The following is a 21452-nucleotide window of genomic DNA, read 5'->3' on the forward strand; positions in this document are numbered from 1 at the left end:
ATGATGACAACCAGCAGCCCTGTTGCTCAATGTCGTGGCCCGCTCGGACGACGAGGAGGTGTTATGTTGATCGTCAATCAATTGGAGTTCATCATGGTTGCCCCCTCTATGTAACCCGGCGTCCAGATCGGGTGTCGTGTCAAGGAGGAGCCACTGTCCTCTGGGTGCAATGGTGGTGTTCAGATCTGACGCCGTGTCAAGGAGGATTCATTGTCCCTTATGTGCCGCCATCCGGGCACCCAGTGACGCCCGGTCTTTCCCACCATCAAGAAGGGTGAGCCGCCCTCTTCATCGCAGTGTGTCCACCCCCACGCATCCACTGCTACCTCAAAAGTGTCGATGTCAACAGCAGGTCATTGTCCAAATCCCCAAAGTGGCACAGTCGGCATGTATAACCCTACTAAAATCTCAAAGCAGGGAAAACTACGGCTCTATCATAGTTAGGAACCTCTGTGCACCACTACACCTGCTGAGGAGGGGGCAACGGCCTACCAGCGGGGAAGGGGTGCAGTGCGCTTAGAAAACACCTTTCTAGAGATTGCTTAATTGAACCAGGGTGTTTTATCCCAAATACTTATTAATGCAGCTGCATTAATTGAGCTTTTCGAGCGCATGTGTTACACTACTCCAAGCAGACCTGAACACAAGCAGACCTGCAATAAAGGATAGAATTGCAGACCTGAACACAAGCAGACAAGCAGACCTGAACACAAGCAGACCTGCAATAATTGATAGAAGGAGTACAAAAAAACTGATGGCATGGCGTGCATCCAAGCAGACCTGCAATAAAGGATAATTATCCCGTGTCATCAATACACTATAAAAAATGAATACTCCCTTATCACAGTTTATAAGACGCGCACGTGTACCTAGGTCGTCAATTTGACTTATATAAAATATATTGTTTAACATAAAAATTATATCATTAGAAAATAGAACATTTAAAGTTTCTAATGATATATTTTTTGTAATATATGTCTCTTATTAAGTTGGTCAAATTGACGACCTAGATACACGTGCAGGACTTATAAACTGAAACGGAGGGAGTAGTATAAAAATTGAATAGTATCTGATCCTTGTTCCTTCAAACGCTCCCTACTTTACACAAATCAATTAAGGAAAAGTGTGTACATTTAATTCAGTTTTATAAAAATTTAAAAGCCATAACTTTGGATTTGAGTATCGGAATTTAGATTCGTTTTCACCATTAGGTTTCTTATGACGAGTTCTTCAAAACTAGATCTCATATGAATATGTTTAGACGAATATTTTTTAGAGCAACTTTGTGTGATATAGAGTCAACTTTAGTGCTATACGAGAGCAACTTTTTCTTAGTTCCCTGCTATGATTGCCTAACAACGAGAAGTCCTTATAAGTTGCCTCCCATGGATATCATATTCACCGAATTTGTTGGAAATATGCCCTACAGGCAATGATAAAATAGTTATTATTATATTTCTTGTTTCAAGATAATCGTTCATTATCCATGCTATAATTGTATTGAATGAAAGCATAGATACATGTGTGGATATGTAGAAAAAACAATGTCCCTAGTAAGCCTCTAGTTGGCTAACCAGTTGATCAAGGATAGTTAAGGTTTTCTGACCATATGAAGTGTTGTCACTTGATAACTGGATTACATCATTAGGAGAATGATGTGATGGACAAGACCCAAATTATAAACATAGCATGTGAACGTGTTATTTTGTTGCCTTTGTTTTCTGCGTGTCAAGTATTCATTCCTATGACCATGAAATCATGTAACTCACTGACACCGGAGGAATACCTTGTGTGTATCAAACGTCACAACGTTACGAGGTGACTATAAAGGTGATCTATAGGTATCTCCGAAGGTGTCCGTTGAGTTAGCATGGATCAAGACTGAGACTTGTCACTCCGTGTGACACAGAGGTATCTCGGGGCCCACTCGGTAATACAACATCACATACAAGCCTTGCAAGCAATGTGACTCAAGTGTAAGTCACAGGATCTTGTATTACAGAACGAGTAAAGAGACTTGCCGGTAACGAGATTGAAATAGGTATAGCGATATCGACGATCAAATCTCGGCCAAGTAACATACCGAAGGACAAAGGGGATGTTATACAGGATTATATGAATCCTTGGCACAGAGGTTTAACCGATAACATCTTCGTAGAATACATAGGATCCAATATGGATATCCAGGGCCCGCTATTGGATATTGACCGTGGAGTGTCTCGGGTCATGTTTACATAGTTCTCGAACCCGCAGGGTCTGCACACTTAAGGTTCGGTGACGTTTTAGTATAGTTGAGTTATAGGTGTTGGTGACCGAAGGTTGTTCGGAGTCCCAGATGAGATCACGGACATCACGGGGGTTTCCGGAATGGTCCAGAAACGAAGATTGATATATAGGATGGTTTCATTTGGTCACCGGAAATATTTTGGGCATTACCGGCACTGTACCGGGACTGACGAATGGGTTCCGGGTTTTCACCGGAAGGGGCCCATCCACCCGGGAGTGAGCCCAATAGTCCTAGGGTGGCGCACCAGCCCTTAGTGGGCTGGTGAGGCCAGCCCAAGTGGGCTATGGCGCCACAAGGAGAAAACCAAAGAAAAGAAGAAGAAAAAAAGAGGTGGGAAGGAAGGGGTGGACTCCTCCTCCTCCAAACCGAATTGGAGTGGGAGTCCATCTCCTCCTTCGATCGGCGCCCTTGGGGCTCTCTTGAGCCCCAAGGCTAGCCCATCCCCTCCTCCTCTATATACTGGTGGTTTTAGGGTTTTTGAGGCACAACTTTGCCACGTGCAACTCAAACCTATACCTTGTAGTTCTTCCTCTAGATCGGATTTCTGTGGCGCTTGGACGGAGCCCTGCAGGAATAGATCATCACCATCACCGCCACGCCCTCACGCTGCTGGAGAACTCATCTACTTCCCCGTCTCTTTGTTGGATCAAGAAGGCGGAGATCGTCATCGAGCTGTACGTGTGCTGAACGCGGAGGTGTCGTCCGTTCGGTTCTAGATCGGGACGGATCGTGGGACGACGGTGATTTGAATCACGAAGCTGTACCACTACATCAATCATGTTTCTTAACGCATCCCGCTTAGCGATATACAAGGGTATGTGGATCCGATCTCCCTCTCGTAGATGAACATCACCATGATAGGTCTTCGTGTGCGTATGAATTTTTTTCCCATGCAACATTCCCCAACAGTGGCATCATGAGCTAGGTTCATGCGTAGATGTAATCTCGAGTAGAACACAAAAGTTTTTGTGGGCATTGATGTTTGATTTGCTGCCCTCCTTAGTCTTTTCTCGATTCGGCGATATTGTTGGATTGAAGCGGCGCGGACCAACATTACTCGTACGCTTACGAGAGACCAGTTTCATCGACCAACATGCAACTAGTTGCATAAAGATGACTGGAGGGTGTCGGTTTCTTCAACCTTAGTTGAATTGGATTTCACCGAGGCGGTCCTTGGAGAGAGGTTAAATAGCAATTTGCACATCTCCATTGTGGTTTTTGCGTAAGTAAGATGCGATCATACTAGATACCCATAGCAGCCACGTAAAACATGCAACAACAAATTAGAGGACGTCTAACTTGTTTTTGCAAGGTATGCTTGTGATGTGATATGGCCATAGACATGATGTGATATATTGGATGTATGAGATGATCATGTTGTAATAGTTAATATCGACTTGCACGTCGATGCTACGGCAACCGACAGGAGCCATAGGGTTGTCTTTAAACTAACGTTTGTGTTTGCATATGCGTTTACTATATTGTTAGGTCGTAGCTTTAGTAGTAATAGCATAGATAGCACGACAACCTCGATGGCGGCACGATGATGGAGATCATGGTGTGGCGTCGGTGACAAGAAGATCATGTCGGTGCTTTGGAAGCACAAGATCATGGCCATATCATGTCACTTATGAATTGCATGTGATGTTAATCCTTTTATGCACCTTATCTTGCTTAGAACAACGGTAGCATTATAAGGTGATCCCTTACTAAAATTTCAAGATAAAATTGTGTTCTCCCCGACTGTGCACCGTTGCAACAGTTCGTCGTTTCGATACACCACGTGATGATCGAGTGTGATAGACTCAACGTTCACATACAACAGGTGCAAAACAGTTGCACATGCGAAACACTCGGGTTAAACTTGACGAGCCTAGCATGTGCGTACATGGCCTCGGAACACAAGAGACCGAAAGGTCGAGCATGAATCGTATAGTTTATATGATTAGCATAGAGATGTTTACCGCTGAAACTATACTCAACTCACATGATAATCGGACTTGAGTTAGTGAATTTGGATCATGCCACACTCAAGTAACTAGAGGGATGTCTATTTGAGTGGGAGTTTATTGGTAATCTGATTAGTTAAACTCTAGTTGTCTTGAACATAGTCTACGTCCACTTTGCAATATTTTATGTTGTAGATAAATGGCTCACGCAGTAGCAACCCTGAATTTCAATACGTTCCTAGAGAAAGCTAAGTTGAAAGATGATGGAAGCAACTTTGTAGACTGGGCTCGTAATCTTAGGCTCATCCTACAATCTGGGAAAAAGAATTATGTCCTTGATGTTGCGCTAGGAGATGAATCACCCGCTACGTCTGACCAAGATGTTTTGAACGCTTGGCAATCGCGTAAGGAGGACTATTCAGTAGTTCAATGTGCAGTCTTATATGGCTTAGAACCAGGACTTCAACAACGCTTTGAGCGTCATGGAGCATATGAGATGTTCCAGGAGTTGAAGTTTATCTTTCAGAAGAATGCCCGGATCGAGAGGTATGAGACCTCAGATAAATTCTATACTTGCAAGATGGAGGAGAATTCGTCTGTCAGTGAACATGTGCTCAAAATGTCTAGGTACTCAAACCGTCTAGCTGAGCTGGGGATTGAACTCCCGCAAGAGGCTATCACTGACAGAATTCTTCAATCACTGCCACCTAGCTATAAGAGCTTTGTGTTGAACTATAACATGCAAGGGATGAACAAGTCACCCAGCGAGTTATTCGCAATGCTGAAAGTCGAAGAGTCAGAACTCCGGAAAGATCACCAAGTGTTGATGATCAATAAGACCACTGGTTTCAAGAGAAACGACAAAGGCAAGAAGGGTAACTCTAAGAAGAGTGGCAAAACTGTTGCCAATCCGACGAAGAAACCCAAGGCTGGACCTAAGCCGGAAACAGAGTGCTATTATTGCAAGGGGATGGGTCACTGGAAGCGCAATTGCCCCAAGTATTTGGCTGATAAGAAGGCGGCCAAAGAAAACTCAGGTATATGTGATATACATGTAATTGATGTGTACTTAATTAACTCTCTTAGTAGTGCTTGGGTATTTGATACCGGTTTTGTTGCTCATATTTGCAACTCGAAGCAGGAACTGCGGAATAAACGAAGGCTGGCGAAGGATGAAGTGACGATGCGCGTGGGAAATGGTTGCAAGGTTGATGCAATCGCCGTCGGCACAGTCTCACTTCAGTTGCCATCAGGATCAATTATGAACTTAAATAATTGTTATTTAGTGCATGCGTTAAGCATGAACATTATATCAGGATCTTGTTTATTGCCAGACGGTTACTCATTTAAGTGAGAGAATAATGGTTGTTCTATATTTATGAGTAATATCTTTTATGGTCATGCACCCAATGTGAGAGGTTTGTTCATATTGAATCTTGATTGTGATGACACACATATACATAACATTGAGACCAAAATATGTAGAGTTAACAATGATAGCGCCACATTTTTGTGGCACTGCCGCTTAGGTCATATTGGAGTAAAGCGCATGAAGAAACTCCATACTGATGGGCTTTTGGAGTCACTTGATTTTTAATCACTTGACACGTGCGAACCATACCTCATGGGCAAGATGACTAAGACTCCGTTCTCTGAAACAATGGAGCGTGCAAGTGACTTGTTGGAGATCATACATACTGATGTGTGCGGTCCAATGAGTGTGGAGGCGCGCGGCGGATATCGTTATTTTCTCACCTTCACTGATGATTTGAGTAGGTATGGATATATCTACTTGATGAAGCACAAGTCTGAAACGTTTGAGAAGTTCAAGCAATTTCAGAGTGAAGTTGAAAATCATCGTAACAAGAAGATCAAGTTCCTACGTTCTGATCGAGGGGGCGAATATCTGAGTTTTGAGTTTGGTGCTCACTTAAGACAATGTGGAATCGTTTCACAGTTGACACCGCCTAGAACACCACAGCGTAATGGTGTGTCCGAACGTTGTAATCGTACTTTGTTAGATATGGTGCGATCTATGATGTCTCTTACCGATTTGCCGTTATCGTTTTGAGGTTATGCATTAGAGACAGCTGCATCCACTTTAAATAGGGCATCGTCAAAATCTGTTGAGACGACGCCATATGAGCTATGGTATGGCAAGAGGCCAAAATTATCGTTTCTTAAAGTTTGGGGATGCGATGCTTATGTCAAAAAGCTTCAGCCTGAAAAGCTGGAACCCAAAGCGGAAAAGTGTGTCTTCATAGGTTACCTAAAGGAGACGGTTGGGTACACTTTCTATCTCAGATCCGAGGGCAAAGTGTTTGTTGCTAAGAATGAAGCTTTTCTTGAGAAGGAGTTTCTCTCGAAAAAATTGAGTGGGAGGAAGATAGAACTTGCTGAGGTTGTAGAACCTCTACTCCCTCTAGATGGTGGCGCAGGGCAGGGGGAAACCTCTGTCGAGGCAACGCCGGTTGAGGAGGAAGCTAATGATGATGATCATGAAGCTTTGTATCAAGTTACTATCGGACCTCGTAGGTCGACAAGATCACGTACTGCTCCTGAGTGGTACGATAAATCTGTCTTATCTATCATGTTGCTAGACAATAATGAACCTGCGAATTATGAAGAAGCAATGGTGGGCCCGGATTCCAACAAATGGCTGGAGGCCATGAAGTCCGAGATAGGATCTATGTATGAAAACAAAGTGTGGACTTTTGAAGTATTACCTCAAGGTCGCAAGGCTATTTAGAACAAATGGATCTTTAAGAAGAAGACGGACGCGAACGGTAAAGTGACCATTTATAAAGCTTGACTTGTGGCAAAGGGTTTTTCACAAGTTCAAGGAGTTGACTACGATGAGACGTTCTCACCAGTAGCGATGCTTAAGTCCGTCCGAATCAAGTTAGCAATAGCTGCATTTTTTTATTATGAAATCTGGCAGATGGATATCAAAACGGCGTTCCTTAACGGTTTTCTTAAGGAAGAGTTGTATATGATGCAACCCGAAGGTTTTGTCGATCCGAAGAATGCTAACAAAGTGGGCAAGCTCCAGCGATCCATTTATGGACTGGTGCAAGCATCTCGGAGTTGGAATAAGCGCTTTGATGAGGTGATCAAAGCATTTGGGTTTATACAAGTTGTTGGAGAATCTTGTATTTACAAGAAAGTGAGTGGGAGCTCTGTGGCATTTCTAATATTATATGTGGATGACATATTGGTGATTGGAAACAATGTGGAGTTTTTAGAGAGCGTAAAATATTACTTGAACAAATGTTTTTCAATGAAGGACCTAGGAGAAGTTGCTTACATTTAGGCATTAAGATCTATAGGGATAGATCGAGGCGCCTAATAGGACTTTCACAAAGCACATACCTTGATAAAGTTTTGAAGAAGTTCAAAATGGAGCAGTCCAAGAAGGGGTTCTTGCCAGTATTACAAGGTATAAAGTTGAGTAAGACTCAATGTCCAGTAACTACGAAAGATAGAGAAAAGATGAGTACCGTCCCCTATGCTTCAGCCATAGGGTCTATCATGTATGCAATGTTGTGCACGAGACCGGACGTCAGCCTGGCCATAAGTATGGCAGGCAGGTTTCAAAGTAATCCAGGAGTAGATCACTCAATGGCAGTCAAGAATATTCTGAAGTACCTTAAGAGGACTAAGGAAATGTTTCTCGTTTATGGAGGTGACGAAGAGCTCATCGTAAAGGGTTACGTCGATGCAAGCTTTGACACTGATCCGGATGACTCTAAGTCTCAAACCGGATACGTATTTATTATTAATGGGGGTGCGGTAAGCTGATGTAGTTCCAAGCAAAGGGTCATAGCAGATTCTACATGTGAAGCGGAGTAAATGGCTGCCTCGGATGCAGCTAAGGAGGGTGTCTCGATGAAGCAGTTCATGACGGATCTTGGAGTGGTGCCGAGCGCACTAAATCCAATAACTCTGTTCTTTGATAACACTAGTGCCATTGCTTTAGCAAAGAACCAAGGTTTCACAAGAAGACCAGACACATCAAACGACGCTTCAACCTCATATGTGACTATGTCGAAGGAGAGGACGTGAATATTTGCAAAGTGCACACGGATCTGAATGTAGCAGATCCGCTGACTAAATCTCTTCCACGAGCGAAGCATGATCAACACCAGAACTGTATGGGTGTTAGATTCATTCCAATGTAAATCGCATAGCGATGTGAGACTGGATTATTGACTCTAGTGCAAGTGGGAGACCGTTGGAAATATGCCCTAGAGGCAATGATAAAATAGTTATTATTATATTTCCTGTTTCAAGATAATCGTTTATTATCCATGCTATAATTGTATTGAATGAAAGCATAGATACATATGTGGATATGTAGACAAAACAATGTCCCTAGTAAGCCTCTAGTTGGATAGCCAGTTGATCAAGGATGGTTAAGGTTTTCTGACCATATGCAAGTGTTGTCACTTGATAACTGGATCACATCCTTAGAAGAATGATGTGATGGACAAGACCCAAATTATAAACGTAGCATGTGATCGTGTCATTTTGTTGCTATTTTTTTCTTCGTGTCAAGTATTCATTCCTATGACCATGAAATCATGTAACTCACTGACACCGCAGGAATACCTTGTGTGTATCAAACGTCACAACGTTACTAGGTGACTATAAAGGTGCTCTACAGGTATCTCCGAAGGTGTCTATTGAGTTAGCATGGATCAAGACTGGGATTTGTCACTCCGTGTGACGGAGAGGTATCTCGGGGCCCACTCGGTAATACAACATCACATACAAGCCTTGCAAGCAATGTGACTCAAGTGTAAGTCACGAGATCTTGTATTACAGAACGAGTAAAGAGACTTGCGGGTAACGAAATTGAAATATGTTTAGAGGTATCGACGTTCAAATCTCGGGCAAATAACATACTGAAGGACAAAGGGAATGTTATACGGGATTATATGAATCCTTGGCACAGAGGTTCAACCGATAAGATCTTCGTAGAATATGTAGGATCCAATATGGACATCCAGGTCCCGCTATTGGATATTGACCGGGGAGTGTCTCGGGTCATGTCTGCATAGTTCACGAACCCGCAGGGTCTGCACACTTAAGGTTCGGTGACGTTTTAGTATAGTTGAGTTATAGGTGTTGGTGATCGAAGGTTGTTCGGAGTCCCGGGTGATATCACGGACGTCATGAGGGTTTTCGGAATGATCCGGAAACAAAGATTGATATATAGGATGGTTTTATTTGGTCACCGGAAAGATTCCGGGCATTACCGGAGTGTACCGGGAGTGACGAATGGGTTCCGGGTTTGCACCGGGAGGGGCCCATCCACCCGGGAGTGAGCCCAATAGTCCTAGGGTGGCGCACCATCCCTTAGTGGGCTGGTGAGGCCAGCCCAAGTGGGCTATGGCGCCACAAGGAGAAAACCAAAGAAAAGAAAAAAAAGGAGGTGGGAAGGAAGGAGTGGACTCCTCCTTCAAACCAAATTGGAGTGGGAGTCCATCTCCTCCTTCGGCCGGCGCCTTTGGGGCTCTCTTGAGCCCCAAGGCTAGCCCCTCCCCTCCTCCTATATATACTGGTGGTTTTAGGGTTTCTGAGACACAACTTTTCCACGTGCAACTCAAACCTATACCTCGTAGTTCTTCCTCTAGATCGGATTTCTGCGGAGCTCGGGCGGAGCCCTACAGGAATAGATCATCACCATCACGGACGCGCCGTCACGCTGCCGGAGAACTCATCTACTTCCTCGTCTCTCTTGCTGGATCAAGAAGGCGGAGATCATCATTGACGTGTATGTGTGCTGAACGCGGAGGTGCCATCCGTTCGGTGGTAGATCGGGACAGATCGTGGGACAGATCGTGGGACGACGGTGATTTGAATCACGAAGCTGTACCACTACATCAACCGCGTTTCTTAACGCTTCCTGCTTAGCGATCTACAAGGGTATGTGGATCCGATCTCCCTCTCGTAGATGAGCATCACCATGATAGGTCTTCGTGTGCGTAGGAAAAATTTTGTTTCCAATGCAACGTTCCCCAACAAAATTCACATATAAGTTGACTACCACACTATCGAGTACAACACTATGTTTCAGAGTATAGGAAGCATGAGCTACACCAACAAACAACTTCTCCTAGTAACGTAGCCAACTAATTATTCATGACATGCAACTCGACATCATTGTTAGGCAACTCATTATCATTGTTAAGTTCTTGTGATTTGTTAGGAAGTTGCTCGGATTCAATTTTAAAAGGTGTTTGCATTTTTTTTTGTAATGCAATTGCTTAGTTTCGCTAGAGAGTTGCTTGGATTTTTTTTGCTAGAACAGTTTTTCATTTTGTGTTCTTTTCATAATTGAGTTGTTTTGGGTTTTTTTTCTACAATACATAAGTTGCATGGGTAGGGGGTCATATAGTTGTCCACAAAGGCTATTCAAGTTCATCATACTTTTTTTTGCTTAAAGTAGACAACCTAAGTAGTAATGCTAGGGACATTTGCTTGGTTTTGCTAGAAATAATTTTCATAGTTGTTTGTTAATAATGAAGTTGCTTGGATTATTTGATAGTATAGATGCTTGGTTTTGTAGGATAGTTGCTCGGTGTTGCTAAAACAATTTTGCATTGTGGTTTGGTAATATTTTTCTTGGTTTTGCTAGAAACAATTTTTTTCATTTTGTTTTGGTAATACAATTGCTTGTATTTGTTAGGATAATTGCTTGGATTTTTTTTGCTAGTAGTAGTTGCTATTGATCTTGCTAGGACAGTTGTGTGGGTTTGTGCTAGGGGGAGGGGGCACGGCACTTGATTAGAGTTTACTAGAACAATTGCTATATGCTAATGTGTATAGTTGGATCTCATCTATTCCCCTTAAACAAGGGATAACGTGGGTTCCGACCTGGAATCTGGACCCCCAATTATAGTGTGTTTAAAGAGATTGGAGGAACTCTTCCTCGGTCTCCGTATCCAAAGATACTGGTAATTAGAGCTTCAAGTGTTCGGTTCTACTCTCCGTTTTATTCATAGTAAGGGAGAGCAGTTCAGTCCACTTGCTCTTTGGCTTACAAACAACATGAGTAGGATTTGCACACAGTGCGAGATCAACTTGCTAGGGGGAGATCAATGTGCCTCATGTTTTGTATGATTTTCTCAATTTTACGCAAACCAACTAATTGCCAATCCTGCTAGGCAAAAAAATGAAGTTGCTTTCCAATAACACTAAAGTTGCCTTCATCGTATCCAAAGTTGCCTCAAAAAAGTTCAACAAAAGATATCAATATAGGATCTAGTTTTGAAGATCTCATAACGAGAAACCCAACAGTAAAAACAAAACTTGATTTCGACACTTGAATCAAAAATTATGAGTTTTAAACAAAATTGTGGCGCAAATAAATGCACATAGAAGCTAGATTTTGGTTGATAACGTTTAAAGATCACATGGACATAAAAAAGATGGTGATAAGGGATCAAAGTGAATATATGTAGATGGATGAGTCGAACTCTCTATAATGATTTGACGCTTGATGGTACAAACTCGCATCTGCTAGCCTTATTCTTTTTTTTTTGTTTGTTTGCAAACATGCCTGACAAGCTCGACACCACCACTAATGTACATGATCATCACCTGACCAGAGACGGTAAATCGTCTTCAAATCCACATAAAACATTGAAGGCAAAATATAACAATTGCACGCACTAAGAAGAAGAATCATAAATATGGCAAATAAAATCGACACCCCATTTGATGGGGTCCTTTTCCTCGGTGTGCAGCGCGTTGCACGCACACCAATCGTGCATGCATCGACTTGCATCAAAAAATTCACAGCATCACGTGCAAGAATTTCACGCACCAATCCCGGAAACCAAATTAACCAGTAGTAGTTGTGTTCAAAAAAAAACCAGTAGTTTGTTGTGTACACGTATATGCAATCACGTAACCAACTGCCCGATCCTACATCGCCGCCACGCCCACGACCTCTCCAACGTCCGCAACGCCATGGCGGCGGCAGCTGCACCGCGGGGACTCCTCGAAGTTGTCCGACGTGAAGGCCTGGGAGAGCGGGCCGACGTAGAACATGAGGTGGTCGGCGTCGGCCATGAGCACCTGGTCGATGCCCCAGTTGACGAACAAGATCCTCACCGAGACGCCCCGGAGGTCCCGTAAGCTGCCGCCAGCCACCCTGCCGGAGATCGTCCGCTGGTAGGTGAGCTTGTACCCGCCGTCCACCTCGAACTCGCAATCCTTGTCCATGAACACCTGGAACGCGCCGTCCGACCGCCGGAGCGTGTAGCCGGTGACGCCCACCGGCAGGATGCCCTTTGGGAACCCAAATTTCTCCAGCATCTCGTACGCGCTCGGCTCCGCGCCGACTGCACCGGCGACGGCCGGCTCGGCAGGGACGTCGCAGGCAGCGGAGACGGAGAAGACGGCGGTGCCGGCGAGCAGCGTGAATAGGAATAGGAGGCGGAGTCGCGTGGTGGCCATGATGGCGTGTGGATTTTCCTGGCTGTTTGGGTGTTGTGTTGCCGGCTATTATTTGCCAGGTTTGCTGGTGAGGAGGTAGGGCCGTGTGGGGGTAGATTTGGGTTTAAGCTTGGGCATCCGGAGATGTATTGTATGCGTTGAGGTCGCGTTGCCGTGAGGTTGGATCCGAGTCTGCCTCTAACTTGGGTTGTCTACTTGGGTTGTAAGTTGACAAGGACCTCATTAGCTACGTACCAACAAGGGAAATGTTTACATCCGAAGCGTCGGCTGAAACGTTTCGCCGGCTCCGCGCACGCTCTGCGATCATTTGCGATTGTGCGTTTTCAGACGTCACCCATGTGTTGTGCCCACGTAGCTAGACCCACACACCGCCCACGGTCGTGTCTTATTCCTTCATTCGTGAGCTCTACGCCTTCACCGTTCATTTCTTCTTTCCCAAAGCAAAACTGCGCACCGTCATCAGTTCATGGATTCCTCTCCCTCATCCTCAAGATTTCTTGCCCTTTAATCAGTGTGAATTTTCCCTGTGGTTTAGCTGCGACTGCCGCAGCTCCACCACTGTTGGTAGTGCAACTCGCCACCGTCGCAACACACCACTCTCGTCTGATGTTGGTCCCAGCAAACCGCCTCTCTAGTTGCAGCTTTTCGCCTCGTCCATTCCAGCAAAAAAACACATACAACTTCTTCGAGAACCCCTGGTGGCCGATCCCAGCTTTTTTTTGTCGCCGGTAGCCGGCTGAAACTTTTCTCATATACGGTTGAAGCTTTCTTTGTCAATGGTTGCAACTTTTCTCTGATTGCGTAGTGTCTGGTTAGAGTTTTTTTTCTCTCGAAGGTTGGAGCTTTTTTCCATTCATAGTTGAAGCTTTTCTGTAAATGATTGGAACTTTTTTCGTTTTGAGTAGCGTTTGGTTAAAGCTCTCTCTATCATCTGGTTGAAGATTTTTTTTATCTAAGGTTGAAGCATTTTGTGTCAACAGTTGTATCTTTCCCTGGTTCGCAGTGTCAGCTAAAACTTTCTTTATAGTCGGTTGAAGCTTTTTCATCTAGGGATTGAAGCTATTTTTCTAGCGGTTGCAACCCACGGATGTACAACAGTTCAAGTCTTGACTCGGTTCAGTCGCGCACCGATGCTCGTTGCTACCGTTGCACCCTTCCATCACCATTGCAGCATGCGTCCCCCGGTGCCATTGAAGCTCTTGTGTGCCCATAGGTGGGGGAAGCTTGAGAGCATTTGTGAAGCCGGCGACGTGGACGGTCGGCGAGGGCTATGACAGGCAACTAGGACAGTCGGCGATTCGGTGACCAACAGCGAGGACGCATGGCGTGGGCTGCAACGGTGACTAGGACAGTCAGCGAGGTCGGCACCCAGCGGCGAGGATGGCCGACAGGAACGGCTGGCGAGGACGGCGACCAGCGGCATGGACGGTCGGCGAGAGGCGGTGACATGCGAACATGTCCGACCGATGAGATATAGGTAAACGCCCGTAGCCGGTCAGCTGACCGAACTTTTGGCCGGCTCGCTAGCCACGGTGGCTTGCTCATCACAGTTCCCTGCCCCGTGTTAGAGTTATAATACAAGTAATGTACCCTTCTGTATTTATCCCAATATATAAGGGGTTTCCTGCATATAGTCCACCACCTGTACATGTATATATATACCGGCCTATGGCCTCATGGTAATACAAGTTGCTTATTTCTAACATGGTATTAGAGCCTAGGTTTTCTTAGCACGCGCAACTCGTGTTTCCTGTCTCCTCCTCGTCCGCTCCCGCCGTCCCCGTCGAAACTCTCGATCTCGCCAGGAGCGGCTCTGCCCAGGAGAGGCTCCTCTCCTCCAGATCGCGCCAGGAGCAGGCCGATCTCCCCCGGCTCCTCCCGTTCCCGCTCCATCCAGGAGCGGCTCCTCCCGCTCCCGCTCCCGCTAGGGGCGTCTCCCGTCAGGCCTCCAGGCTGACTCGCTGCCAGGAGCGGCCCCTCCCGCTCCCGCTGCTCCTCCCGCTCCAGCCAGGAGCGGCTCCCGACAGGTCCACCGCCTGATCCAGGAGCGGCTCCCCGTCCCGTCAGGACTCCAGGCTGCCAGGAGCGGCCCCTCCCGCTCCCACTGCACCTCCCGCTCCAGCCAGGAGCGGCTCCCGTCAGGTCCAGCGCCTGATCCAGCGCCCGCCAGCCGCCGCCCTGATCTGATCTCGATTGGATCTCTGGTTCTAAAAAAAAATGTCTGCTGCATCCGGTTACGTTGCTGTTCCTCGTTGTCCAGTGATTTTTGATGGCACTAACTACACCGAGTTCACTGGCTTCATGCGCATCCACATGCGTGGCATCCGCCTATGGGGCTTTCTTTCCGGCGAGGTCTCTTGTCCGCCATGTCCGGTTCCTCCCCTGGCTCCCACCCCGCCGATCCCACCGGCTCTTCCTACGGATGCTTCTCAGGCCGCAAAGGATACGACTCAGCTTGCTTATGAGGCCACTGTGAGTGCTTATGATGAGAAGGTCTTGGCTTATGAGGAAACTCTTCAGGTGTATCGGGATGCTCTGTCCGGTTACACCCAGTGGCTTGATGATGATGCTCGTGCTGCCGCTGTTCTCACTGCTAGTGTTCTGCCTCAGTTTGCTTCTGAGTTTCTGGGCCTTCCTACTGTCTTTGAGATGTGGACCCGCCTTCGTCAGCGCTATGAGCCCTCTCGTGATGCCTTATACCTCTCCGTGGTCCGTCAGGAGCATGCTCTTCATCAGGGTGACTCTACTGTTGATGCCTTCTATGCACAGAGTTCTGCTATCTGGCGCCAGCTTGATTCTCTTCGCAGTGCTGGTTGTCGTACTTGCGCCTGTTGCCAGGCCGTCCAGGCCGACTTGGAGTTTCATCGGGTCTACGAGTTCCTGTCTCGGCTTCGTAAGGAGTTTGAGCCCCGGCGTGCTCAGTTGTTTGCTCGTGGCCGTATTTCTCTCATGGAGGCGCTTTCTGAGATTCGTGCTGAGGAGACTCGCCTACGTGGTGCTGGTTTGCTGGAGGTTCCCTCGGTGCTCGCTGCTCGGACTTTTTCTACGCCACCTGCTGCACCGACCCCTTCTCGCTCAAGTGATCCGCCGCTCTTGCCCACTCCTTCTGGCGGCTCAGGTCGCCCCCGTCCACATTGTAACTACTGCAACAATGATGGTCATATTGAGCCGCACTGTTACACGAAGAAGAAACACTTGCGCAAGGCGCGGTCACCATCTCCAGCGACTTCGTCATCTACCTCGACAGCTTCAGTCATCGCTTTGACTGAGCAGGATATTCTGAGACTTAAGCGTCTGCTCGCTGCTTCCGGTTCTTCCTCAACGGGTACTGCTGGTTCTGTGACTGAGGCTTCCCGCACTGAGCAACCACCTTCTACACAGTCAGGTACATCCCCATGGGTTCTGGACTCTGGAGCTTCCTTTCATATGACTTCTAATTCTTCCACTCTGTCCTCTCTTCGTTCGCTTTCTATGTGCGCGCTGCTGTGCAGGATCAGGTTGTTGCTCTTCAGTATGTGCCTTCCGAGTTACAGTTGGCGGATTTCCTGACGAAGGCCCAGACTAGAGCACAACATGGCTTTTATCTCTCCAAACTCAGTGTTGTTCATCCACCCTGAGTTTGAGGGGGGGTGTTAGAGTTATAATACAAGTCATGTACCCTTCTGTATTTATCCCAATATATAAGGGGTTTCCTGCATATAGTCCACCACCTGTACATGTATATATATACCGGCCTATGGCCTCATGGTAATACAAGTTGCTTATTCCTAACACCCCGCACGCGACGCGAGTACGTGGTGGGTCCCGTGCAACCGCTACCCTTTCTCCCTTATCCTTTCATTCGTCTCTTTTTCTTCCCCTTCCTCTGTACCTCCATTAGGGTCGGGCTCTGCTCCTCCACAAGCTTTTTTGCGACGAGCGTCAACGTTGAATGTCGATGGTCAAGCAAACGGGCGGGGGCAGTATGCGTGCTACACGACGCACAGGGTCGGGGTGTGGGCGGCCGCCATGACCTCCATCTTGGGTGGATGCAGAACCACCAGCAAGCTCTCAACGACGACGACGTGCTCGCACGTGAGAAGCCAACCCGCCATGCTGCAAGCATCAAAGCCGATCAGGTGTTGCAATCAGCAACGGATTTTGCTGGAACCGGGCGGCACCGGTGCTGGAATCGTCCTGGAGCGGAGCGGCATGCCGAGGTGCTACAACGACACGAGGTGAGGTGCTAACGACCCAGCGATTTTGGTGGTGCTACAACCGGCACAAAAATATGCTACAACCGGTGATTCGAAGTTACAAACTTGGAGGATTTTTGCTACGATGAGGCGGTGACCGTGCACTAAATGCTGCAACCGTTCCGCTGGAATGCTGGAACCAGCTTCTGAATTTGCTACTACCAGTGCCGAGGCATGCCGAAAACAATTTACCACGACCACTATCATGGCATGCTGGAACCAGCTTCTAAAATTGCTGCAACCGCCGCCACAAATGCTGGAACAAGCTTCTCAATTTGCTACAACCAGCGAATATTTTTTTTGTTGTTGCGTTTTTTTTGCTGAACATGGTGGTGGAAGCCTCCACTGACGGCGAGCGAAGGCAGCGATGGTGGTGTTGTAGCCACGAAGGCACATGCTGGAACCACTACAAAATTTTGCTACAACCGTCTTCGTTATTGCTACTATCTCGTCTTTGATTTTTTCTGCTTCGATCCATCTCTTCACTGAAAGCACTCAATTTTTTTATTACCAATGTCTTTTGATATTTGCTACAAACGCCAAGGTGTTTTGCTACAACGACGACGTGTAGAATTGGATTACCCAAGGAAGAAGACAGCCACGATTGCCTACAGCATGTACCCTGCGGGCAGGGCCGGCCCTGACGTATGGCCGGCGGGGCGACGGCCTAGGGCCCACGCAGGAGGGGGGGCCATAATATAGTATGTATGTACATTATAGCGTATTAAAAATATACAAAAAATACAAAAAAGCAAGAAATGAGATGGTTAGGCCCGGCTGCGATCAATTGCCCAGTTTACGCACACGTCGTAAAACCTGTTCGTGGCTTCGTCTTCCGGTCGCCTTGACGGCTCGACGCCTCGTCTCCGGTGCCCTCGTCAAACGAATCGTCGGCTTCAATACTGCGGGTCTCGGTCGGCTTGCCGCCGCTGCACGCGGCGGCCAACCGGCAGACCGGATATCCAACATCCATCCATCAGCAGATAGCACTATTGCGCAGCAACGCACGACGACGTCTCGATCTACCTGCATCTGAAGCAGGCAAGCAGCGTTGGAGTCTTGGAGAAGAACCGAAGGAGCAGACAACACTATTCTTGCATCTATTCGAAGAGAAGGAGCCCCTGCTGTACGAGTCCCCAATGCCCCATCCATCCATCAAAATTCGGAATGAGGAGTAATCACTAATCAACAGCAGAATCAGCAGCATCCATCCATCCAGTATGTAGTCCATCCATCCATCTATATTTAGTAATTCAAGTACTTTTCCATGTATGTCTAGGGTTTCCATCCGGTACTTTTCATGTACTTGCCATGTATTTAGTAATTCAAGTAGTTTTTAATGTACTTTTCCATCCAGTAAGTAGTCCATTCATCCATCTAGTACGTAGCCTTAAATGACTTTGCATCAAGAAACCCCCAAAGAAACTTTTTCTGAAGAATTAAATTATTATCGTTGTCGATGAAGTCACTCGAAACTTGGTTCTTATTTGAGGTAATCGTATCATTTTAATTTCATTCTCTATCTTTTTAGAATTATTATTGTCGATTTAGTAAGTTGAAATTTTGTTATTATTATTATCAATAGAGTCAGCCAATTATTATAGTTAAATTTTAAACTAAAAGTATATGATCTTAGGACATAGGGGTCCATGTCATTAAGTTCGCCTAGGGCATCCCCAGACATAGGGCCAGCCCTGCCTGCGGCAAGCTCGGTCGGCGAGAATGGAGAGGGGTTGGCGCACCAGATGCTGCAACCACGGGACGGGGAGCTTCAACCTCTGCTGAAGGAGGCTTCGTGTCAGCCATGGCCAAGCTTGGCGGGGATCTGACCATGACGGAGCTGGGAACGAGGGAGATGGTTGGGAGGGGCAGCGACGCACGAGGGGACCCGCCCATCTAGGGCGGCGGCACTCTTTGCTACATCCGCGAGGGATCCGACTAGCTCGGGGGCGTTGCTCCGACTGCAGCGCTCGCTGGGAGATCCGGTGTGCGTCAGAGAAGAATGGGGATGAGATCAGATGGTTCCCAACGCTCGAATCTGAGGGTTGTGGTGCAACCGGTCGAACTATTGGGCCGGCGCACTGGCGCCTAGTACTCCCCTACCAATAATGATAGATCTACAAACGGTCTACAAAGCTTTACATAAGTTTCCAAATTAATCCCCCCCATTTAACTTGGGTGGCCCCCTTCATACCTCTATTACCAATCATAATCCTCCACTTCAACTTGCCCACACCTCTATTACCAATCATAGTCCTCCACATCATCTTGCCTATAAAAAATTTAAGTAACCTCTTGTAGATGTACCATTACTTGTTGCGTACCCTTGCAACACGATTTATTGAACTCTCGAAACCTCTCGTGCAAACCAACCAGCCTTGGAACTACAACTTTGTTATGAGTATATATCCGTAAAAGAAACCATCAGGATCTTCATGTTAACTTGAAAATTGGTGACAATAGGCACTGGCGGACATAAATATGAATGTTTGGAGGGGGCAAAAGACTCTACTTTCCCTAATCCTTCTCTCCCAAAAAAATATTCACAGTTTTGACCAAAGTTGGGGAGGCATGGCCCCTGCAGCTTACCACATAGCTCCGCCACTAACAACAGGGATGTCACAAGGACGCCATCACACTTCCACAAACACCTGCTTGGCAACGCTTGAAACAAGGCAAGGACAATAGAGCTCGCTACCCTCGACAGATGATGCTTAGCAATCACGTTTCAGGTTTTGTATTCCTCTAATCGGCACACGGTATCTAGATTAGGATTTCATTTTTACAGCAAGGTTGTGTATCCTTAGAGGAGGGTGCTCTGGTCGTGGAGATCGTTTCTAAAAGAAAGGTGCAAGGAGAGTCTAGCTTAAAAGTAATGAAGCCAACACAGGCCAGAGGTTCTTACAAAGTTTTACAACCGAAATAGAGAAACAAGTAGCCAAATAACAATCGACCAAGGAATTCGGAGCCCAATTAGCGCCAAAACTTCCCCGGACACGACTTTGTAGGAAGTTAGCAGGAGCACACTGGAAAAGGATGTAGTCGACGTTTTCTGGTGACACAGCTCCCTATGAACTTAATCAGGGCACACTAGAAAAGGATATGGTGAGTGTTTTCCTGGTTGACGCAAAGGGCACATCAGTCATTGCCCGAGCCACACCATTTTTTGAAGAATAAGTGTTGATGGTAGGTGATCTAATGAAGCTTGCCAAAGGAAAATACAACTCTAAGAGGAACCCTTTAATCCAATAAGGCGTTAGCACATCGCACCCTACGGCATTGGATCAGTTTGGCATAAAGAGATTTCACTATGAAGACGGGCATTGTCTCACATTTCAATGAATATCTTTCAGTGGATAAGGAGAAACTTGTGAGGTGCCCTTGTAACGCTACCCAAGAAGCAAGATGAGGCTTAGAGAGGGTATGCAAAAAAGCAAGATTGAACAGACTATCGACAAAAACATAACTAACAAGGATCTCTAACGACTACATGCACTGACGAAAAGATTAACAAGTCTAGTGTAGAGAGGCTTGTCATTGATTCACTTAGAAAGCCAAAAATTGGTGTGTCTCATGCTCACGACCTCGAAGAGAATGCTCAAGTTAAAAATCTTTTCGCATTTTTGGACCCTTCTCCAAACTTGGGAGCCCTTGGTCTTAGAAGCGAAGAAACAAGTGTGTGTGAAGTACTTGGCTACGAGAATTCAATCCCATAAGTTGTCATTGTTCTCGGAAAATTTTCAAATCCACTTGGTTATGAGAGCCAAATTCATGTTCTTGGTGTTAGCGATATCCACGCATCTCTAGACTTTAGGTTTGCAAATTTCTATTCCTTTACTGTGTCCCCTTCCCAAAAAATCTTACCCTAAGTTTGTCAAATTAGGCATGAACACTGTCTGCTGAAATAAATAGGCCTATAGCAAAGGTCGGGATAGCGAATAACCACATGTTGGTAACAGTTAATCTCTTAAGACATGAGTTTCCATTTCCAAGGGTCTACTCTCTTAACAACTTTACTCACCGTGGGATTCCAATCTGATGCCAACAGATGTTTATCCAAGCACGGAAGGCCAAGGTATGAAATCAGAAATTCCGCTCTTTTGCAGTTGGGAGATTGGCAATATGGACAGTAGGTGCTTCCTCAACACCGAAAGTGAAAGCCTCGAGATGAGAGCGCATAGATGAAAGCCTTCCAACCATCGTTGTAGACTTGTAGTATTACCTGCCTTAAAATTCTTGTCTAAAACAAAAAAATTGGAACGGAGGGAGTAGATGCCATGGAGCCCGCGGTGTTTGTATCCCACGACTCTTGAGCCGATTGTTCGTCGTTTGATGCGTTTGCATGTCTTCCTGCTAAGGACATGTACAATGATTGATAATATGATCCTATCTTAAATCTTCTGCTCTATTGGGCTTGTGATTAAAAGGCAGCTCGCCAACTTAATTCTCGTCATTCATCCATCCATTTGTGCTCTTGGTCTTCTGCTCTATCGGGCTTGTAACTAAAAGACG

General features: G+C 46.2%; 1 protein-coding gene across 1 annotated transcript; it reads right to left on the bottom strand.

Moving 5' to 3' along the window:
* Positions 1 to 11744: 11744 nt before the first annotated feature.
* LOC123412812 lies at positions 11745 to 12780 on the bottom strand. Its single transcript, XM_045105763.1, has one exon. It carries the CDS (start codon positions 12703 to 12705, stop codon positions 12172 to 12174), a length of 534 nt encoding a protein of 177 aa, XP_044961698.1. The 5' UTR covers positions 12706 to 12780; the 3' UTR covers positions 11745 to 12171.
* Between the last annotated feature and the right edge of the window lie 8672 nt (positions 12781 to 21452).

The sequence above is a fragment of the Hordeum vulgare genome, chromosome 1H (genome assembly GCF_904849725.1).
Source record: "Hordeum vulgare subsp. vulgare chromosome 1H, MorexV3_pseudomolecules_assembly, whole genome shotgun sequence".
NCBI classification, from domain to species: Eukaryota; Viridiplantae; Streptophyta; class Magnoliopsida; order Poales; family Poaceae; genus Hordeum; species Hordeum vulgare.

What these genes read in the sequence shown, in the direction of transcription:
- LOC123412812 (XM_045105763.1), bottom strand. Translation starts at nt 12,705, where the DNA reads ATGGCCACCACGCGACTCCGCCTCCTATTCCTATTCACGCTGCTCGCC.